We start from the raw sequence: 17,693 nt of genomic DNA on the forward strand, positions 1-17,693 counted from the left end.
TAGTCCCGCCCGGTGCACCGGCCCGGCCCCGCGGAGACGGGCGCGGTCCCGGGGAGCGGCGGCGCGGGCGGGGCGGGCGCGGCGCCGGCGGGAAGAGGCGGTGAGGGCGGCGCGGCTGAGCAAGGGCTCTGTGGCGCAATGGATAGCGCATTGGACTTCTAGCGCTGTGTGACGGGAGTCATTCAAAGGTTGTGGGTTCGAGTCCCACCAGAGTCGCATTTTGCCGCCGGGGCGCGCTGATCTCTCCCGGGGCTCCGCGGCTGGAACGCGCCGGGGGGACCCCGCGAATGCCCCCGGGCGCTGCTGCCCCGCAGGGTCCGCCCGCCCTGGGGACAACGTGGATGGGGAGCCCCGTTTTGGCACCGGAGCCGGACCCACCCGCGAAGGGGAGCCTTGGGCGCAGCCCTGTCAAGGGACCAATAACCAGGCATCGCTCTCAGCTTTTCAGGAGTTATTCTTATCGCGTCACCGCACAGCCATGGTGGAGCTGCCACTTGCCCACAGCGAAGATGTCCCCTCCAAAAAAAGCATTTTCACGTGGCTGGTGCCTGCCCTCCCAAAATCACACCACCGCCCCCCCCTCCCCGCCGCCTTCCTTCCCGCAGGCTCCACAAGAGGCGGCTGCGGGATCAGGAGCCGCGGAGGCCGTTACATGATCCGGGCTGAGCAGATGCCGTTTAAAATTACATGACGAGCCATTTCTGCAGCGCTGGCACCAGCCCACCGAGCCACACGTGGCTGCGCGAAGGCGGCACCACCATCACCGGCAGCCCGAGCGCTGCACGGCCGCTCTAAATAACCCAAAATGCAGCAAAACCCTCTCTCGCGGCCATCACTTCCCACGGTTTCCTTGACTGCTGCTCACAGCTTCTGGAGGCAAAGCTTTGCTGCCCTTCGGTTTATCCACCTCAAGGCTCTGACACGTTTCCAATGCAGAAAAGCACATTTCTGGGTCATTTTAGAGGCAAATGTTTCTTTCATCTCGACCACTGCACTAGGACAACTCCCACGCTGTGCATTTTGCCAGCAGCTGAAGATTGTATTTATATGCTGTCCTTTAGCATCTGCTTGAAATAACTCTGGGGACCAAAGGGAGGCTTTAGACAAAACCCCAAAGTCTGGCTGGTGGGATGATAGAGGGAGAAGTTAAAAACAGGGAGCCTGGGGGTATAGGAAGGAAGCCAGTCCCTCTGTTCCCAGGTCTGATCTTAAACATAGCCCAAACCCCAAGAGTTTTCCCCCTCCTCAGTCTCCTGGTATGGAGCAACTCTGACTCCTGGTCACCCTGTCAGCCCCTGTTCTTGCCCCTCTGCTCCAGCATCCCACACAAGACTGGGACAGGGCCAGTGAAGCTGACAGCAGGGCAATCCCATGTCTCCCATTTGCCACCAAAAGAGAACCCCCTTGCCCCCTAAGGAACCAGGATCACTTTAGGAAGCCCTCAGCCTCCTCCTGCTCTGTACCCCAAGCCTCCCCTGTCTGGGCCCTTCCGTAAGGATCATCACCAGGAGCCAATTAACAGCCCAGCATCCTCAAATCCCAGCTGGAAAGACGCAGTTCCACAGTCCATTTTGTGCCCTGATCCCCAGGGATATGTGCCCATGCACGTGCCCTGACATCATCTACCACCACAGAGAACAGCCGAACCTGCTGGAGCCAAAAAAAGGTGAGCTTTCACATCAGATCTCTCCCTCAGGAGGGGAGAAGGGACAGGAGAGGGGTAACGAACCACAGGCTCCACCATGGATTTTATTAAGCAAGAAGGAATTTCAACAGCAAACACACACACACACAGAGCCCCTGGCCTGGTGGTTCTCTGCCCTCACATCCAGCAACTCTGTTCCCTGGCTGCTGGCAGTCTGGAGCCCTGTTAATTAACCCAGACAGCAATCAGCTCCCAGACACAGCACGAGCAGCTGCCATTTCTGAGCTCTCTGGAGCCAACTCCTTATTCCTAATTGTGTCATACTGTTGCCCAAGGAGGGGATGATTCCTATTGAAAACCCAGCACAATCATGTGGATTTCATAATTTTTGATTGGAAGGGACTACAGGGAGACACAGCAGACTGGGATCGGCTCTCAAACAGCCAATCCAGCAGGGATAATATCCAAAAGTATTTCCCTGCCTGGCCCCATGGGCGCACAATCACACACTGCCTGGTCTCCAAGGCTTGAGTGAAGAACATCCCATATGACCCAACAGGAGACCAGGCAGGCACCAGTACAAGATGGGATGTCACCACTGTACACACCCAACCTGCCCCTGTGCTACTTTGGAAATCACTGGTTTAGCTCCAATCCAGGGCAACTCCAAGATTTTAAGCCTTAATCTTCCTGGGAAAGGTGGGAGGAAGGATTTACCTGCACAGGCCCAGAGCTGCAGAAGGCCAAGGCACCAGTTTGCTGCAGTGTGCTCCCTCTCCATCCCAGCATTTGGGAGCATCAGTACTGGAATGCTGCTGCCAGGGGACCTGAGCAGCCAGACCCAGCTGGCAAAGGCACATCAGGGCTTGACATCCCTGAACCAAAATCACAAACAGCAAAAAAGGTCCAGTTTTTGGCATCAGCAAAAGGAGGTGCCACTTGGCCTCTACCAACAGGATGGTGCCAGCTCTTGGCAGAAGAAAACTCAGCCCTCAGGTCCCTGGAGCCACGCTGCACTCCCAGGCAGGAGGATAGGGAGCGGGGCAGGGAATGGCTGTTGTTTGCCAACTGGGATCCCCTGTGCCCTCCCTAAACTCTCACACTCGAACGGCCGGGGGAGGGAAGATGCCGATCTCCTCCCGCAGGGACTCCACTGGCTGCTCCCAGCGCTGCTCATAGTAGACATTCAGGACACAGCTGGCGTTGAGCCCGCTCCGGATCGCCCAGGGCACCAGCTCAGTGGCCAGGACCTGCAGCTTTCTGGAACAAAAAATACAGGTGGCGGCAGTTTTGATATCCATACTTTGGTTTTGATTTCCTTCTCCAAGTTCCCATTGCAGGCAGGTGCCAAACCCGTGTGTCTCATGTATCCCTCTATCTTTCTAGCATCCCCTCTGCCTAACTCACAGGGAAAACTGAGGCACAGAAGAGGATGGTGTGCCAGGATGGTTACAGTCAGCACCAAACCCGAGACCAGAACTCAGGTTCTGCAACTGCTGGGCCACCAAAACAGATGTGCAGGGGCAAGGGACAGCTGTCAGTGTGGTGAGGGTCCTGCTGGCCCTCAACACATGCCAAGGCCTGGAAATTGCTCCTGCCTGGCACAGGGGGTTGGTGTTGAATGCAGATTAGGCATCAGGTTCTGCTTTAGCGACCAGGCAAAGCCGTGCCTCCCGCTGTCACTGCTTCCCTGGGGAAGAGGGATCCCGGACTGACTCCCCCTGCAAACCAGCAGTGTCCCCTCTTCATCCCCAGAGGACGTGGGGAAGCACCACCCAAGCTGGCACATCCCCAGGACAGAGACAGGCACCTACCGTGCGCTGAGACGGACGGGGCCGAACGCTGCTCCCAGGACACACATGGGCAGCCCCGTCTGGACGGCTTCAAACCACTTCACCACAACCTCACCTGGGAGGGAGCAGGGAGGCCGTGAGCAGGCAGAACACCTGGGTCAAGGGTCGGACAGGGCCCTGAGGGCCTGCAACGCAGGCTGCACATCTGCCCTTCCTGAGGATGGCTACTCGGGAATGCTTCCCAAGGCTGGTTGTGGCCTCATTCTGTGCCAGGATGAGCCTTGTCACAAACCACCCACCCTAAAGGGACAGCACTCTGTGAGCTTGGGGAACAGGCAGGCCAACTCCCTGCAGATCTTTAGCAGTGCCATTGCCTGATGGTCTGTGTGGCTCTCTTGGTCTCCCAGCACAGGACAGGCCTTTTACAAAAGCTTCTGGGGCTCAGCCAAAGGCTGTAGGAGACCTGTCACACCAGTTCCCACAAGAACCAGTAATACTCCACTTGTGACTTGCTGTTGAGTCAGACACAAAACGAGGGCAAAGGACATGGAGACGTGCAGAGAAGGAGCAACGAGGAGCCCCCTTCTACCTTCACACAGAGCTTGCGAAACATCCCTCCCTCCGTGCCACCCTCCCTGCCAGGCAGCAACCACCCGCCCAGCAGCTGCCTGTGCCCAGGGCTTGGGCAGAGCATCTCCCAGCAGGGAAAAGGTGACATCCCATGGCCTCTTGGTCACCACGGAGCCAGTGATGAAGGACAGTGATGATGCAAACCTCCCCACACACCAAACTGGGCTGAGGATCAAGGAGTCTGACAGGCCTCCATTCCTGGGAGAGGCAGCTGAGAAGCATCAGTGGTGTTTGGCAGTGCAGCCCCCTGAGCCCGTGTTGCTCACCCAGCATGTTGGTTGGCATGCCCAGGAGGGTGTGCATCAGGTCATGGACTTCCCGGTACCTCTGGATCACATAGGCCAGCTCTTCATCATCAACAAACTTGGGTGGCATCCGGGTGTCCGGAGAAACCTTCTGCAAATCCAAAGAGGTCCAACTCAACTCTGTGGCTCCAATCTCCATCTAAAGCACACCCGTGCTCCCAGCACAGGGATCAGCCACAGAAATCTGCACGCCACAAAACCCCACACTCACATTGTCCTCCAAGAACCGGACGTACTCCCGGCCCAGCGAGCCATCCGGGAGCCCCCGCAGCCTGGACATGTCCAGGGTGGAGAGACGGATGCAAGGCCGTTCCCTGAAAGCAAAACACAGGTCACTGAGACCCTCAGTGAAACCCACAGCTGGGGGTCCTGGAGAAAAGGAGCCCTTGGAAACCCCCATCCCATGCCTCTGTTTTTTCCTTGTGCGGATCCTGACTCTTCACTGCAGGGTCAGCACTGTCTGCATTCCTGTTGCTGAGGCTGGCACACAAATTGCTTAAGGGATCTACCTGAAGCCTTGGCAATAAAAGGGCTTTCATCTCATGCCCCTGAAGCAGCTCTGGTGGGAAAAACACCGGTGTCCTCTGCACTGAAACACTGCTGCTGTGTGTGCTGCCAGCCAGGCACAGCCCTGCAGAGCAGAGCTCTTTAGTGTCCCTGCAAAGCAGCCAGAGCTTCAAAGGAACAGCCCTAAAGAGGGGAGGGAATTTGTTCTAAACACAGATTTAATTTCAATCCTGCTCAGACTTTCACCACCAGCCACGTGGCAGCCATACATGGAAAGGTCTCCTCTCCAGGTTGTTGGCAAACAGGTGCCTCACAGCCCTGGAAGTAAACAAAAGCCCTTTTATTTCCATGGACAGGGTAAACACTTCCCATGATAAAAGCCCTGCAGTGGATCCAGGAGCTTCTCAGCTCCTGGAGCAGAGGTGCCATGGAGATAAGCAGGACTAGCACCTGCTTCATACTGGCTGCAGACACTTCCTTGTGTATTTGGTGTGAAAGGGACCTCAGAAGCTTGGGGGATAAAAAAAAAGACTTGTGTGCACAAATGGGACCCCTAAAAACTCCTGCAACACCGCGGGGCAAGAAGCAGGTCCCTCCCCAGCCCTCAGTGCCTTTGCTGTCCCCTCTCCCTGAGCAGTTCCTCTGGCTCTCAGCCCCATCCTGGTGCTCTTAATGGCTTTTCTGGGTCAACATCCAGAGCCAGGATCAGGCTGCTCTGCACAAACATATGGCAAAAGGCAGCTTTTCCCCAGTCCCTGTGTGGCACAACCCAAACGACACACAAGAGGCAGGTGACAGGGAGCAGGGAGAAGGCAAGCAGATACACAGTGAGAGCTTGGTTAATAAGAGAAATCCCTCCTGGCCCTCAGCCTGGCTGTGCTCAACAAGTCCCTGCAGATATGGAAGCAAAAGTGATCGAGTCTTAACAAGGAAAACAAGAGAAGCAGCCTCATTTCACAGCTTGGGAAGATGCTGCTGGCCACTGGGAAAGAAAATATGGAGGTGTCTAAGGAGGAGGCAGACCAACAGAGATGAAGTCTCCAATGCAAGGAGATGCAGCAGCAGGAACAGGGAAGAAATCCATGGGTGTGGTGGGTTCTTATTGCTGCTTAGCATCCACATCCATGGATTTCTCCCCTGCGCCTGCTGCTGCATCTCCTGGTGTTGGCAGCTGCCAGTTCCAGCAGTGAAGCAGAACAGACAAGCGGCAGTGCCCGCCCTTAGACGTGTCACAGGGCTCCTGGGATCGTTCAAAATAAAGTGAAATAAACAGCCTGGAGGGTTAGAGCTAACGAAATGCCTGGGTTGCTTTCAAGCTCTCCCTTCACAGGGCCCAAGGAATGTGCTTGGTGTTGTCTCCCTCCCCACAGGAACCACAGGGTGAGGGCGGGAGGGATGCGAGGGACGCACTGGAGGATGCGGTAACCTTCAGGGTGGTGCTTCATCTTGTCTCGCAGGTTGGGCAGGGCCAGGCAGCCTGTGGTCTCCCCAAGGACTGCCACCATGTCTGAAAGAGAGACCAGAGAGTGACCTAAGAGCGGTTTTTGCAACACCTGGCTGTTCCAGGTAGACAGGTGAGGAAATAAGGCAATGAACCCATTGACCAGGAGCAAGCAGGAAGCCCGTGGCAAAATGGGGACCCCACAAACCACAGATCTTCAGCCTCAGGGGCTACTCTGCCCTGGTGTCACACCCATGACCCTTCCTGGGGATGGGAGGTAGGTGCAGGCATGAGACCTGAGGGACCATGGGTGTGTTTGGGCTCCTCACCCCCTCTCTTGCACAGCCTCCTGCCCCGGGCCAGCTCTCAGCCCTGCGCTTATCCCATAACTAAAGGTCTTACCCAACAGAGGGAGAAATAAACTCCTGTGAAGGTTTTAGGAGACACGGGGCGGGATCCGCCGGACGTGTTTGGCAGGCACTGCCCTGGCCGGGCTTACCGTGTCTGTAGGGGTCATAGAGCGCCATGACCGCGGAGCCGGCGGCCAGCAGCGCCTTCTGCAGCGGGCTGGTGGGGATGTGGCCGGGGTACAGCTGGTGCCACCCTTCCTCCTCCTCCACCTCCTCCTCCTCCTCCCCGCCGTGTCCATCCCAGCTCCGCGGATCGCTGTGGCTCAGCCGGGCTGTGCCTGCGGGAAGCACCGGGTGAGGGACCGGACCGGGGGAGGGATAGACCCAGGTGAAGGACCGGCCCGAACGCCGCAGGGGCTGCGGTGGGGCCGGCGGGAGGCACTCGCTCGGGGAGCCGGGACCCGCCCGCAGCAGCGGGACCCCCGCCCGCCCCGCTCCCGCCGCCCGCAGCAGCAGCCGCCGCATCCCGGCCCGGCCCCGGCGCTGCCCCGGAAGCGCCCGGACGGGGCGGAGCGGGCCGGGAGCGCGGCATGGCGGTGCCGGCCGGGCTCTTCGCCGTGTACAAGCCGCCGGGGGTGGCCTGGTGCCGCGTCCGGGAGGCGGTGGAGACGCGGCTGTTGCGCGGTGAGCGCGTCGGGGCCGGCGGCGGGACCCGTCCCATCGCACCCCCGGGGGTCGCCGGCCGCCCCTGACCGCTCCCCCCCGCATCTCTTTGCAGAGCTGAACGCGGCGCCGAGACGCGCCCCGCGGCAGCAGATCCGTTTCCTACCGACACCGGCACCGGCACCGGCACCGAGCGGCGGCGGGGCCCTGGAGCTGGTGCCCACCAGGGTGCCGGTGCTGGCCGACCACCCCCTCGGTAAGGGCCTTGGCTGGGGGAGGTGGGAGTGGTGGGAGCATCGGAATGGTGGGAGCTGGGGGATGATGGGAGCATCGGGGTGGTGGGAGCATGGGGATGGTGGGAACCCCGGGCGGGCTCCGTGAACTGACCCCCCGCTGTCTCCGTTGCAGTCCAAGGCCCGCGGTTCAGGCAGCTGAAGATCGGAGCGGGTCACCGGCTGGACGTGAAGGCTTCAGGAGTCTTCGGTGGGTCTCATCCTGGAGTGGCACCATGTTCTGCGAGGTGATGGGTTTCTGCAGGGGGAAGAAGTGGTGGAAGCTCAGCCACTGTGAAGCGTCAGCCCTCGGGTCTCACAGCCCAGCTGGAGCATAAGTGCTAAAACATGGAAGAAACACCCCACAAGCTGCTGGGAAAGCCAGGAGATGGGAGTGACCCCTTACCGCCAGCACACAGGGCTTTGCTCGGGGACTCCAAGCTCCTGAACTGCCACATAACCCCCCATCTCTGCTCTACCACCTGAACTGGCTTCGCTGTGTCACTGCTGAGTGTTTGCCCAAGCACCCAGGTGTAAAGTTCTGGAGAAATCCAAGAACTCTGGTTACAGCCTTAAAATTTTCATGACAGGCAATCATTTGGGGGTCTAATTGCACTGCTCAGACGTGACTCCTAAGGAGATACAGCCCTGTCCAGGGGAAAGAGTGGTGCGAGTGTGCAGTGCTCTATAAATGCAGATCAGTGATTTCATGAGTGGCTGAATAACAGGTTCCCCATTTTCTGTGTTTCAGTGCTTGGCATTGGCCATGGGAACAAGCTGCTCACTGACCTGTACAACTGCCACCTGACCAAGGTAGGTGCTGGCTCTGAACGGCCTCAGAACATTGGAGGGTGATTATACCCTTGGTCCCACCCCGGTGCCCTGGACTTTGTGATGGTGATTCTGCTCTTGAGTCTCAAACCCACCAATGCTTTTGAGAGCTTTTCAAGGTCCAGAATGTTACCCTTCCCGTGAGCATCCACTCATGGCCTTTAGAGCCCCGGATGCTGCTGTCTTTGTGTGCAACACTCGTAGCCTGCACTCCTCGCAGCTGCATGGCACAACACTGCTACTCAATTGCTGGGAGTATTTCTTTGATTAAACTGTACTCTTTGCCTTTCTTCCAGGTTTACACTGTTGGTGGGCTGTTTGGTAAAGCCACTGATGATTTCTCAGATACAGGGAAGCTAATAGAGAAGACAACATTTGGTAAGAAACTGATCCTATGTGGGTTGTTTTTTTTTTTAAATACAGAACACCAAACAGCACACTAACTGCAAAGCATTTAACCAGGTGAATTGCACGACAAAAGCTGCTCCTTACTTGGTTTCTGTTTGTTATTGATGTTGCAGCCCACTTGTTCTAAATATAACACAATATAAAATATAAAAGCCAGTATAAGTGCTGGCCACAGTCATTGCTACTGGGTTGGTCAAGACCCAGATCTCTGTAAATCACACTTGGTGATAGCAGTTAAAAGCTTTCATTGAATGAAACTCTGCAAACACCCAATAAGAGAAACTGGAGCATTGACATCTTGAAATCAATTAAGCAAGGTAACTCTTCCCTTTGCAGTCCAGTGCTGTGCTGCTCCATGTGCAGCCAGGGAAAGTGGCTCTGCTGAGGCCACCTCTCATCAGCCCCTTTTGATGTGAGTGCCCAAGGGACAGCAATACCTGGGTGGCACGTTTCAGGCTGCTGTCTCTTTCCAGTTTCTGGATGGATAATTGAGACTTTGTTTCTGCCTTAATATTTGCAGATCATATTACAAGGGAGAAGCTGGAACGGATTCTCGCTGTCATTCAAGGGACAAACCACAAGGCCCTGCTGATGTGGGTATCCAAGGGGGAAATGAGCTGACCTGATCCCACTGCCATTTGCTGGTCTTTAAAACAAATGAGAGGGTTTTGTTAAAGGTTGGAATGCTTGCCAGGGGCAGAGAGGAGTTACTGGGAGTGCTCTGGTGAGAGGTTGCAGTTAAGTGTCCTTCTTGTATCCCAAAATCTCCAGCTGTTTTAAGACCAATTTGCTACATTAGCTGACAAAAATATCTTTCAGACATGACTTCCCTCCCAAACTGTGCTACACTACTGACAGTATTAAAATATATGCAAAAACTCAACAGAGAGGCAGTTTCAAGAACAAAGACTGCAGCTCTGCTTTATTGGGGGTGGAGATATTTCAAGTCCCATTGGAGAGAAGTACTAAATGTCTGTTCTGCCCCCTTTTTTCTTTTTCCAGGTATTCTAACATTGATATGCAAACACAAGAGGCTTATGAGCTGGCTGTCAAAGGGTTGATTCGTCCCATGGATAAAAGCCCCCCGATAATCACAGCGATCCGATGCCTCCAGTTTGCACTTCCAGAATTCCAGCTAGGTAGGACTGGCCCAGAATGTACTGGGGAACTCTGTGTTACGGCAAATAAGTTGGTAAAATTCAGTTTCTGAATTGTGATTTAATGCAAAATAACTTGGTGATAATTTCTCATCAACTTGTATCTGCTAATCCCTGCAGAAAATTTTAAGGATTTGTAGTTTCCAAAGTCACCAAAGCATCTCCTCTTTTGATGAACTCTTCAGGGTGGTTGAAAGATTCTTTGGTAGGGCAAGATCTGGAATCTTCACAGTACTTAAGCTGCTCTGGTAAATCCATCCAGCTGTACACCCAGTTCATTTCCCTGCCAGTTCCAGATCTAAGTCTGAGGCCAGAAAATTTGCATCATGAATACCTAAGGGGCAAAATTCTTCTTATCCCAGTGATTCAGTGCAATGCATTTCAGTGCTGGCTTGTTGGTTTTTTTTAAAGCGTGGTTTGCTTTCCTGCATCCACTTTCCTTCTCCTCACAAACTATTTGCCTTATTAAAAAAGTGCCTTTTATTTTTGCCTTTACCTGAATTTCTACATTATTCTCTTGTATTTATGGGTTTGTTTTCCTAAAGTATTCACTCTGGGCGAGGCTAAGACACCCTGCAGTATTCCAGAAAATCATAATCCACCCATGCTGTATCTTAAATAGTGTCTTCTGCCAAACCAGTTCTTTCAGCCTAACTGCAAGTGATGTCTGGATTTACAAAGTCTGAGCTGGTGTCAAAGCTTTGCTGCTTCTGAAGGAATCTCTCTGTCCTCCTAGAAATCCACTGCTTGCATGAGACCCAGCAGTACCTCCGGAAGGTAGTTCACGAGATCGGCCTGGAGCTGAAATCCTCAGCCGTGTGCACACAAGTGCGGAGAACACGCGACGGGGTTTTCACGCTGGACGATGCCCTGCCCAGAACCCAGTGGGACCTGCGCAGTATCCAGGATGCCATTCGGAACTGTCGGCTTAAAGTGGAAACAGAGATAGAGAAAACACTGGGACATCGGGATAACAGTCCTGTTCATCAGCTGGATGTGCAGACGGCTGAGAGTGCTGAGGGGGGACATCCATGAGCAATCCCTGCAGCAATCCCTGATGGACAGCGGAAGGAAAGAGGTTAATTGCAGTTCACTTCCACCCTTTCCTTGAGATGACTTTAATCAGAGGCTTTCTTTTTTTCCCAGTGACAGGCTGTATCAGTTTTTTGAAAGCATCACAAACAGTTCATTAACGGGAGGTAGCTGTGCCAAAATTCCGGTTGACTTTGAGAACATTAGGTTGCTAAGGGATATAAAAACCCATTCCCAAATTGTTTAGCAGCAGGAAACAGCGTCTTAGAGAGCTGTATTCCCTTGACTGCACAGATTTGCTCCTTGCAACTGGCAGCATAATTTATCTACTATATGGATTTTATTTTCCCTCTGTTGCCTTAGAGTGTTTTCTTTCCATTAGCCCTGCTTTCAGACACAAGACTCAAGATCAGGCTAAATGAGGGATGTGCAGGGAAAACAGCTTAGCCAAAGCAATGCAAGGAAATGGTTATATCCAGAATAGGTGTGTGTGATGAGAAGTGGCTTGTAATGGGGACTGATGCACAGGAGACACAAGAAATAAAACTGCAAGTGACCTAAAGGGGAAGAAGAGGCTGGTTCTTGGCTCAGTACTCATCCATGAATACACTGACTCATAAAAAATCCCACTATATGCTACTTTTTTTTAAATTCTTTTTTTACCCTGAGGAGCCAAGGGTGTTGAGGGGTCTCTGGTATCCTGCTCTGCAGCAGCTCTGTGCAGACAGCATGTCCTGCCCTTCGGTGAAACTCTGTGAGCTCTGTGACACCACTTGGTCTCTGTCAGCTCGTTCTAGCTGGGCCTAACTCAGCAGAAACACGCTTTCTAAATTTAAGTTAAAAAATGTGAATTACATTTACCATTATTGCACTCAGTGTTCTTCCAGCTCTACACTTAGTTAGCGAGTTTGGAGGTTTATTTATAGAAAGCAGATCTGTTCTGTTCCTCTCCTGGACTTGGGCAAAAGCCAGCGTATTTCATCCTCCAGGTGACAGCCATGAAGGTACAAGAGTAGCTCTGGGAAGGGCAGTCGGAGGGGCCACGATGAAGTACCTCAATGGCAACTGTGCAGTCCTGTCCTGAAGTATTCCAGGAATCATTTAGTCCGTGGAATCTCTCAATGTTGGGTTTCCCTCGGCTGCACAGAGCAGCCAGAAGAGCCGTGGAACGCAGCTGCCACCGCGTGGCAGAGCCACTGTGCCAGCAGCAGGGACTCCCCAAGGACATTCTGCTCTTACTTCATGTTGTTCTGTGGGTGTTTATCCTCCACGGACAAGGGATTGGGATCAGGGCACCTTCCCCAGGCACTGTGCCCTGTGCTACCTGAAGTGTAACCCCTGTGCAGGACACTTGCACAGCTACAGCTGCAACTTTTAGTCCCAGTGCTGCTACACAGATGGGAAGAAAACATGGACTTCTCACTCCTTAAATAACCTTCAGTAACTTTCCAGTGGACTATACTTCATCCCCACAGTACACACCTAACACAAACTGAAGAATTCCCATACATACTTCCCATTGCAAAACCAAATTCCAGTTGCATGTGCCATCACCAGAGGAACATTAGGGTTGGAACACTCCAGGCTGAACCAGTTCTTCCACACACAAAATACCAGCCAAAATAGCAGCATTAGTAACAAAGTTTGCATTTCCCAGTTCTTGCCTTCTTGTGCCTTTTTTCCTCCCCTTAGAACTACTCCAAAACATGGGAATTTTCCACCCTTGGCAGAGTGTGGGATATACCTGCAACCATTCCCCCGAGAGTCCATTCTGATCTGGCCACAGTAAATACACTGCACAGCTGCACATCAGCAGAGACCTGCTTGGATGAATCGTGGAATCCACAGGCTGGCTCTGCCCCTGCTCGAGACCCCTCCCCACAGCTTTTGAGGCAAAACAAGATACTAATTAGTGATGTTTCTGTGCCAGGTCCAGAGCCAAGAGCACAAAAACAATTCTGTTCTCAGCAGCAGCCTTGTGACTGGTTCCTAGTTTCCAATCACAACAAAGATTAATTTGATTCAGATTTGGAAATAACGAGCAGACTGCAGCATGTGTCTGACTGGAGACTAGAGAGGAAACTCACTGGGCAGGAAGGTCCTAGAAAGTAGAAATGGACAGAAGGACATCAAGCCTGAGTGAAAAAAGGACAAGGGATCTGCAGTCACCAGAGCACTTCATCACTTAGAACTGCCCAAGGCAGCCAAATTTAGTCTGTGCAGTCACCCTAACACTGACATTGAAACACTCGTGCTCCCAACATCATCACTGTCCAGGACAGCACTCGCTCTCAGTGACTCTGCACTTAGAGCAGAGAAAGGTGGTTCTGCACCTGCCCATTCCTGGGCAATGCTGCCACCCAGTCTTCATGGACAGAAAGAGATGTTAGAGTTGTCTGAGAAGGGTTTTAGAATTTGTTCCCAGGTTCATGTAATGTTTTAAAGGCTCTTAAAGTGAATTACTGAGAAATGTGAAGGCTGCTTTATTCAGATTGGACAATTAACACAACTTCACATTTTGCCATTTTACTACAGAAATGATACAAAACCTCCAGATACCAGAGCAGGTAAGTACAAAAATGCAGAACACCCAGAGTTCTCCAGATTTGACCATACAACAAAACCCCCAAACCACCACAACTTCAGCCCCCACTTCTGAGGGTTTTCCTTTCAAAGCAGCTATTACATTGCACATTTGTATGTCCTCACTTCCTCTATCAATTCAGTAACCAAAGAGCCCCAGGATGTTGCAGGGAAGCAAAAGCTTCATAGCAAGAGTCTCAACATCAACCTGAGTTACAACCTTACCAATTAAAAAAATAAAAATCTTGTTGATCACATAGTAGATGAAATTAACCCAAGTCCTACATCCCTTTCCCAACAGCAGAAAACAGTTGATAGACTCAACAACTTTCATGTTCCAAAGATTCTTAGGAACAAGCCTGTTAAACCACACCTGTGGCAATGCTACATTTAAATTAAAAATCCTTCAGAGGGCACCTTCTGCCAGTTCCAAATCAGGATGACACCAACACGTGTGCCCAGTGACAGTCACTTCTGCAGGACGTGGCAGCCTCCAGGTTCAGGACTAGTCACTGAGCTCCAAGTCATATTCAGGGTAGAGCTGTTTTGTAGTGACCCCTCGGATAACAGCTAGGAAGAAAAATACCATTGCTTTTATTAAAAATAGATCAGATCAGTAAGAAAAGTTGTGTTTTCCTGCCCTAGCTACCCCACACAACCTCCCACAGCCAAGAAACCAACCCAAGGTTTTGCAGCTGTGCTGCCTGCTTGTCTCAACACTTTGCTTTTTTTAAGCATATGAAGAAGAAAACTGACAAAAACTGGTAAGGCTTTTCAAATGTTGGTAATCCATAGCAGAGACTAAAATACTGGTAAATAACAATTATTTCCCATGTTCAGTCCTGAAAACACTCCAAGAAAACAACAACAGAAGCATTTGTGCTTGCACAATGATTGAGTAATACAAGCCTAGAAGTGAAGAGTCTGTAGCACAAGCTCTGCCTCTGTGGTGCAGCAGCTTCTCTCTGTGTCTGTATGAAAACACCAACTAAGGAGTTCTCCAGCAGCTTTCCCCTTCCTTACCCAGCTTGCCCAGCAGCATCTGCCCAGCATCTTTGATTTCATTGTACTCATGGAGCAGAGAGATGTGCTTCTCCAGTTCCTCCAGGCTGTAGCCTCTGTAAGATAACACCAGAAAGGTCACAAATGGCACAGAGGGATTGGGGGTTCCTGCTGCTGTGGGAGACACCAAAGTCTGGCACCTCAAAAGCAGAAACTGAAGGCAGCAAGTGCAGTTGCTGTAAGTCATACACATCAAAGCTCCAGAGGAGCAGATCCTTATTTTGAGGGTTTTTTTGCCACATCAAGACAATTCACTCAAGTTCTCAGAATCAAGTAGAAACAGAAGGAGGCTGTGGTGAGTTCCATTTATATGTATCTCTAATCTCTAGCTAGGGAAAAAAAATTAAGAATCATAGAATCATTGAATCATTAAGGTTGGAAAATACCTCTGAGATCAAGTCCAACCTTTGACCAAACACCACTATATTAACTAGACCAGTGCCACGTTCAGTCATCTCTTGAACACCTCCAGGGATGGTGACTCCACCACCTCCCTGGGCAGCCCCTTCCAATGCTTGACAATCCCTTCAGTGAAGAAATTCTTCCTGATGTCCAACCTGAACCTTCCCTGGCACAGCTTGAGGCCATTTCCTCTTGTCCTGTCACTAAAAGGTCTGTTTACCCTTGAGGATAAACCAAAAAGGGTTTTGCAACAGCCTTTGTTGTTCTACCATTTCCATCCTATGCACTATACTTACCTTGGAAAATATCACTCCTTCACAACAAATAACAAAGGGCTGAAATTATCTGTTCCCAGTTAACATGTAATTACCTCAGGAACATACAGGATAAAGCTAAAATCCTCTTATGCAAGGTCCTAGTAAAACATGCTTTGCTTTACTTAATAAATTGGAAAGAATTCCCTCAGGTTCCATCACTCACAACAACACTGGAACCAACATTGCACCATAACAACGTCATCATACAAGGTCAGCTCTCAGCTCCAATTCCTGTTTTAAAAACAAAAATAATTCAGGCAACAAAGTGAACACTGAGCTTGCCAAGGACATACTCGGACAATAATTGTGCAATTTCCTGGTCTAGAGCAAGGTCTTTCCTTTTCAGCTCTTCAATTTCACACCTCAGGGCTGCTTCACTGGCTCCATTAGGTTGGAAGGAGCTTGAAGATGGGACCTGTAGAGCACAGAAGACATTTAAGAGCAACTCAGCCCTGGATAAGACACTACAGTGCTGTGGGCACTAATGGGAAAATAGTGTGTGTGCCACTGGATAAAACAGGAGAAAAAAGGAAAAAAAATATCCCCTGGGCAGGGAGTGGGGAGCTTAAGTAAGACAGGGATCGGTCTATGTAGCATTAGCCTGCTCCATATCACATCCTACAGCACTCCGGAGATTTACAGCGTGAAGTGAAAATGAAAAATCAAAATTTGGTTTTTACGAGCTCCCAGGAGGGGAGCTAAACTGCGGGGCCGGCACTAACTCAGGGAATGACCGATTTCTCCCCCCAGGGAAAAGCACTCCCCGCTGTGCGCGGCAGTGCGAGCGGCCTGCGGGGGGAGAGGACAGAGGACCCACCGCCCCCGGCCCGGCACGGACTCACCGGTGCCCTGAACCCGGCCGTGCCGCTCCGCCGGCCGCCGCCCGAGGCCCTGGCAAAGCAGAAGGAGCCGCGTCAGGGGCCGGGCACCGCCGCCTCGGCGGGGACGCGGCCCGGGAGGGGAGGCGAGGGGGCAGCGGGGAACCGCCGCTCCTACCTCCTGGGCAGGGCCCGCGGCGGCGGGTGGCGGGGCGGGCTACGGGCGGTGCTCGGTGGGACCCGCTCGGCCAGCGCTGAGGGCTCCGGGCTCAGGGCTCCGGGTTCGCGTCTCCCGCCTCACGGGCGCGGGTGGCGCCGCGGGGCACGCCGGGAACTGTAGTCCTGCTGCCGAGGAGCACGCCGGGAGTTGTAGTCCCCTGTCACGGCCCGGCTGCAGGTGACATTAGATGTGGCAGGACACAATTGTCCCCGTGGCCGCAGTCGAGGTGGTTACACTCGGTGCCGTTCAAAACCGCCTCAGAACCACCTCTGCGCCGGGGCTCAGCCGGGACGGGGACTTACAGAGTCTCGGGATCACTCACACAGAATCACATATTGGAAAAGACCTCTGAGATCATGGAGCCCAACCTATGACCCGACGCCACCATGTCAAGCAGACCACGGCACCGCGTGCCGCGTCCAGTCTTTCCTCAAACACCCCCACAATGTTGTTTTCGCAGGGTCAGCGCTGCCCACGCTCCCGCTCCCGCTGTCCCCGTGTCCCCGTGTCCCGCCTCCCTCCGGGCCCCGCACGGCGCTCGGGCAGCGCTGGAGCCCCTGCCCGGCTGGCGCAGGGAGCCGTGTCCCCGTCCCGGAGCTGCCCGAGCCTCTGCTGCTGCCGCACAGGGAAGGTCAAAGGATTTGGGCACAGGATCACACAGAGCTGTCCCGCCGCCTGCGCCGGCCGCGGGCTCTGGGGCAGCGCTCGGGCATCGCAGGGGCTGAACCGGCCCGGCTCCTCCCGGCGTTTGCTCGGGGTTATCGGGGCACTACAGCAGCGGGACAGCGCCGGGTGTCACATGGCGGTCCAGGGTGTCTCCAGGGCGGAGGGTGTCACACCAGCGAGGTGCCACACTGGGGTGTCCCGGAGCAGGGGTGTCACCGCGGGGTGTCCCGTGTTGTCAGGGTGTCACCGCGGGGTGTCCCGGGTGTCACCGCGGGTGTCCCGGGGCGGAGCGGGGCCGGCCCGGGGGCGGAGCCGCCACCGCCTCCGCCGCTCCCGCCGGGCTGACGTGGCCCGGGCGCGGGGCGGACATGGCGGACGGCAGCAGGCAGAGCCGGTTGGCTGCGGCCAAGAAAAAGGTGAGGGACCGGGGGGGACGGGACAGGACGCGACATGTCACCGCACCACATGGCGGGGCTGGGGCGGCGGCGTTGCGCGGGCCCCGCGCGGGTCGGAGCCCCGGCGGGGCCAGGCCGGGCCGGGCCGAGCGCGGCCTCCCCTGAGGGGCGCGGGCCGGGCCGCCGCCCCCTCGCT

General features: G+C 53.8%; 4 protein-coding genes and 1 non-coding gene across 11 annotated transcripts in view; 3 read left to right on the plus strand and 2 right to left on the minus strand.

Annotated features, from left to right (window-relative positions):
* The first annotated feature begins 124 nt into the window (after window positions 1–124).
* On the plus strand, window positions 125–216 carry TRNAR-UCU. The gene is given in 2 exon segments: window positions 125–161; window positions 181–216. It is a non-coding gene; the product is annotated as a tRNA-Arg (tRNA).
* Window positions 217–1,729: 1,513 nt separating this feature from the next.
* COQ4 (coenzyme Q4) lies at window positions 1,730–7,148 on the minus strand (the record flags this gene model as incomplete). Its single annotated transcript, XM_027687927.1, has 6 exons — window positions 1,730–2,905; window positions 3,460–3,553; window positions 4,335–4,464; window positions 4,585–4,687; window positions 6,291–6,387; window positions 6,821–7,148. Coding segments are annotated over 6 exons (915 nt in total), but the record flags the coding sequence as incomplete, so codon positions are not given.
* A 93-nt stretch (window positions 7,149–7,241) lies between these two features.
* On the plus strand, window positions 7,242–11,658 carry TRUB2 (TruB pseudouridine synthase family member 2). Its single transcript, XM_027687690.1, has 8 exons — window positions 7,242–7,355; window positions 7,450–7,590; window positions 7,743–7,817; window positions 8,358–8,419; window positions 8,734–8,815; window positions 9,366–9,438; window positions 9,848–9,984; window positions 10,739–11,658. Exons 1-8 carry the CDS (start codon window positions 7,262–7,264, stop codon window positions 11,035–11,037), a joined length of 963 nt encoding a protein of 320 aa, XP_027543491.1. The 5' UTR covers window positions 7,242–7,261; the 3' UTR covers window positions 11,038–11,658.
* Window positions 11,659–13,493: 1,835 nt separating this feature from the next.
* On the minus strand, window positions 13,494–17,472 carry SWI5 (SWI5 homologous recombination repair protein). The gene is given in 8 exon segments (XM_027687928.1): window positions 13,494–14,187; window positions 14,641–14,735; window positions 15,692–15,813; window positions 16,241–16,289; window positions 16,395–16,513; window positions 16,515–16,607; window positions 16,998–17,205; window positions 17,372–17,472. Coding segments are annotated over 8 exon segments (852 nt in total). The 3' UTR covers window positions 13,494–14,122.
* Window positions 17,149–17,693, plus strand: part of GOLGA2 (golgin A2) — a 24,653-nt gene continuing 24,108 nt past the window's right edge. For 4 of the 7 annotated variants that reach the window (XM_027687431.1, XM_027687430.1, XM_027687433.1 and 1 more), the window contains exon 1: window positions 17,149–17,518. In XM_027687431.1, coding sequence (XP_027543232.1) covers window positions 17,471–17,518 — 48 coding nt within the window. In that variant the 5' untranslated portion in view covers window positions 17,149–17,470. The remainder of the gene's footprint in view (window positions 17,519–17,693) is intronic. The other 3 variants (XM_027687429.1, XM_027687434.1, XM_027687432.1) reach the window with 1 other exon arrangement.

Source organism: Neopelma chrysocephalum, unplaced genomic scaffold (genome assembly GCF_003984885.1).
Source record: "Neopelma chrysocephalum unplaced genomic scaffold, ASM398488v2 Primary Assembly neopelma1_74, whole genome shotgun sequence".
Lineage (NCBI taxonomy): Eukaryota > Metazoa > Chordata > Aves > Passeriformes > Pipridae > Neopelma > Neopelma chrysocephalum.

Bases quoted from the DNA above. Each gene is read 5' to 3' on its own strand.
- TRUB2 (XM_027687690.1), top strand. From the start codon at position 7,262: ATGGCGGTGCCGGCCGGGCTCTTCGCCGTGTACAAGCCGCCGGGGGTG. The intron at 7,356-7,449 runs GTGAGCGCGTCG...ATCTCTTTGCAG, and splicing joins GGAGACGCGGCTGTTGCGCG to AGCTGAACGCGGCGCCGAGA. The intron at 7,818-8,357 runs GTGGGTCTCATC...TCTGTGTTTCAG, and splicing joins GAAGGCTTCAGGAGTCTTCG to TGCTTGGCATTGGCCATGGG.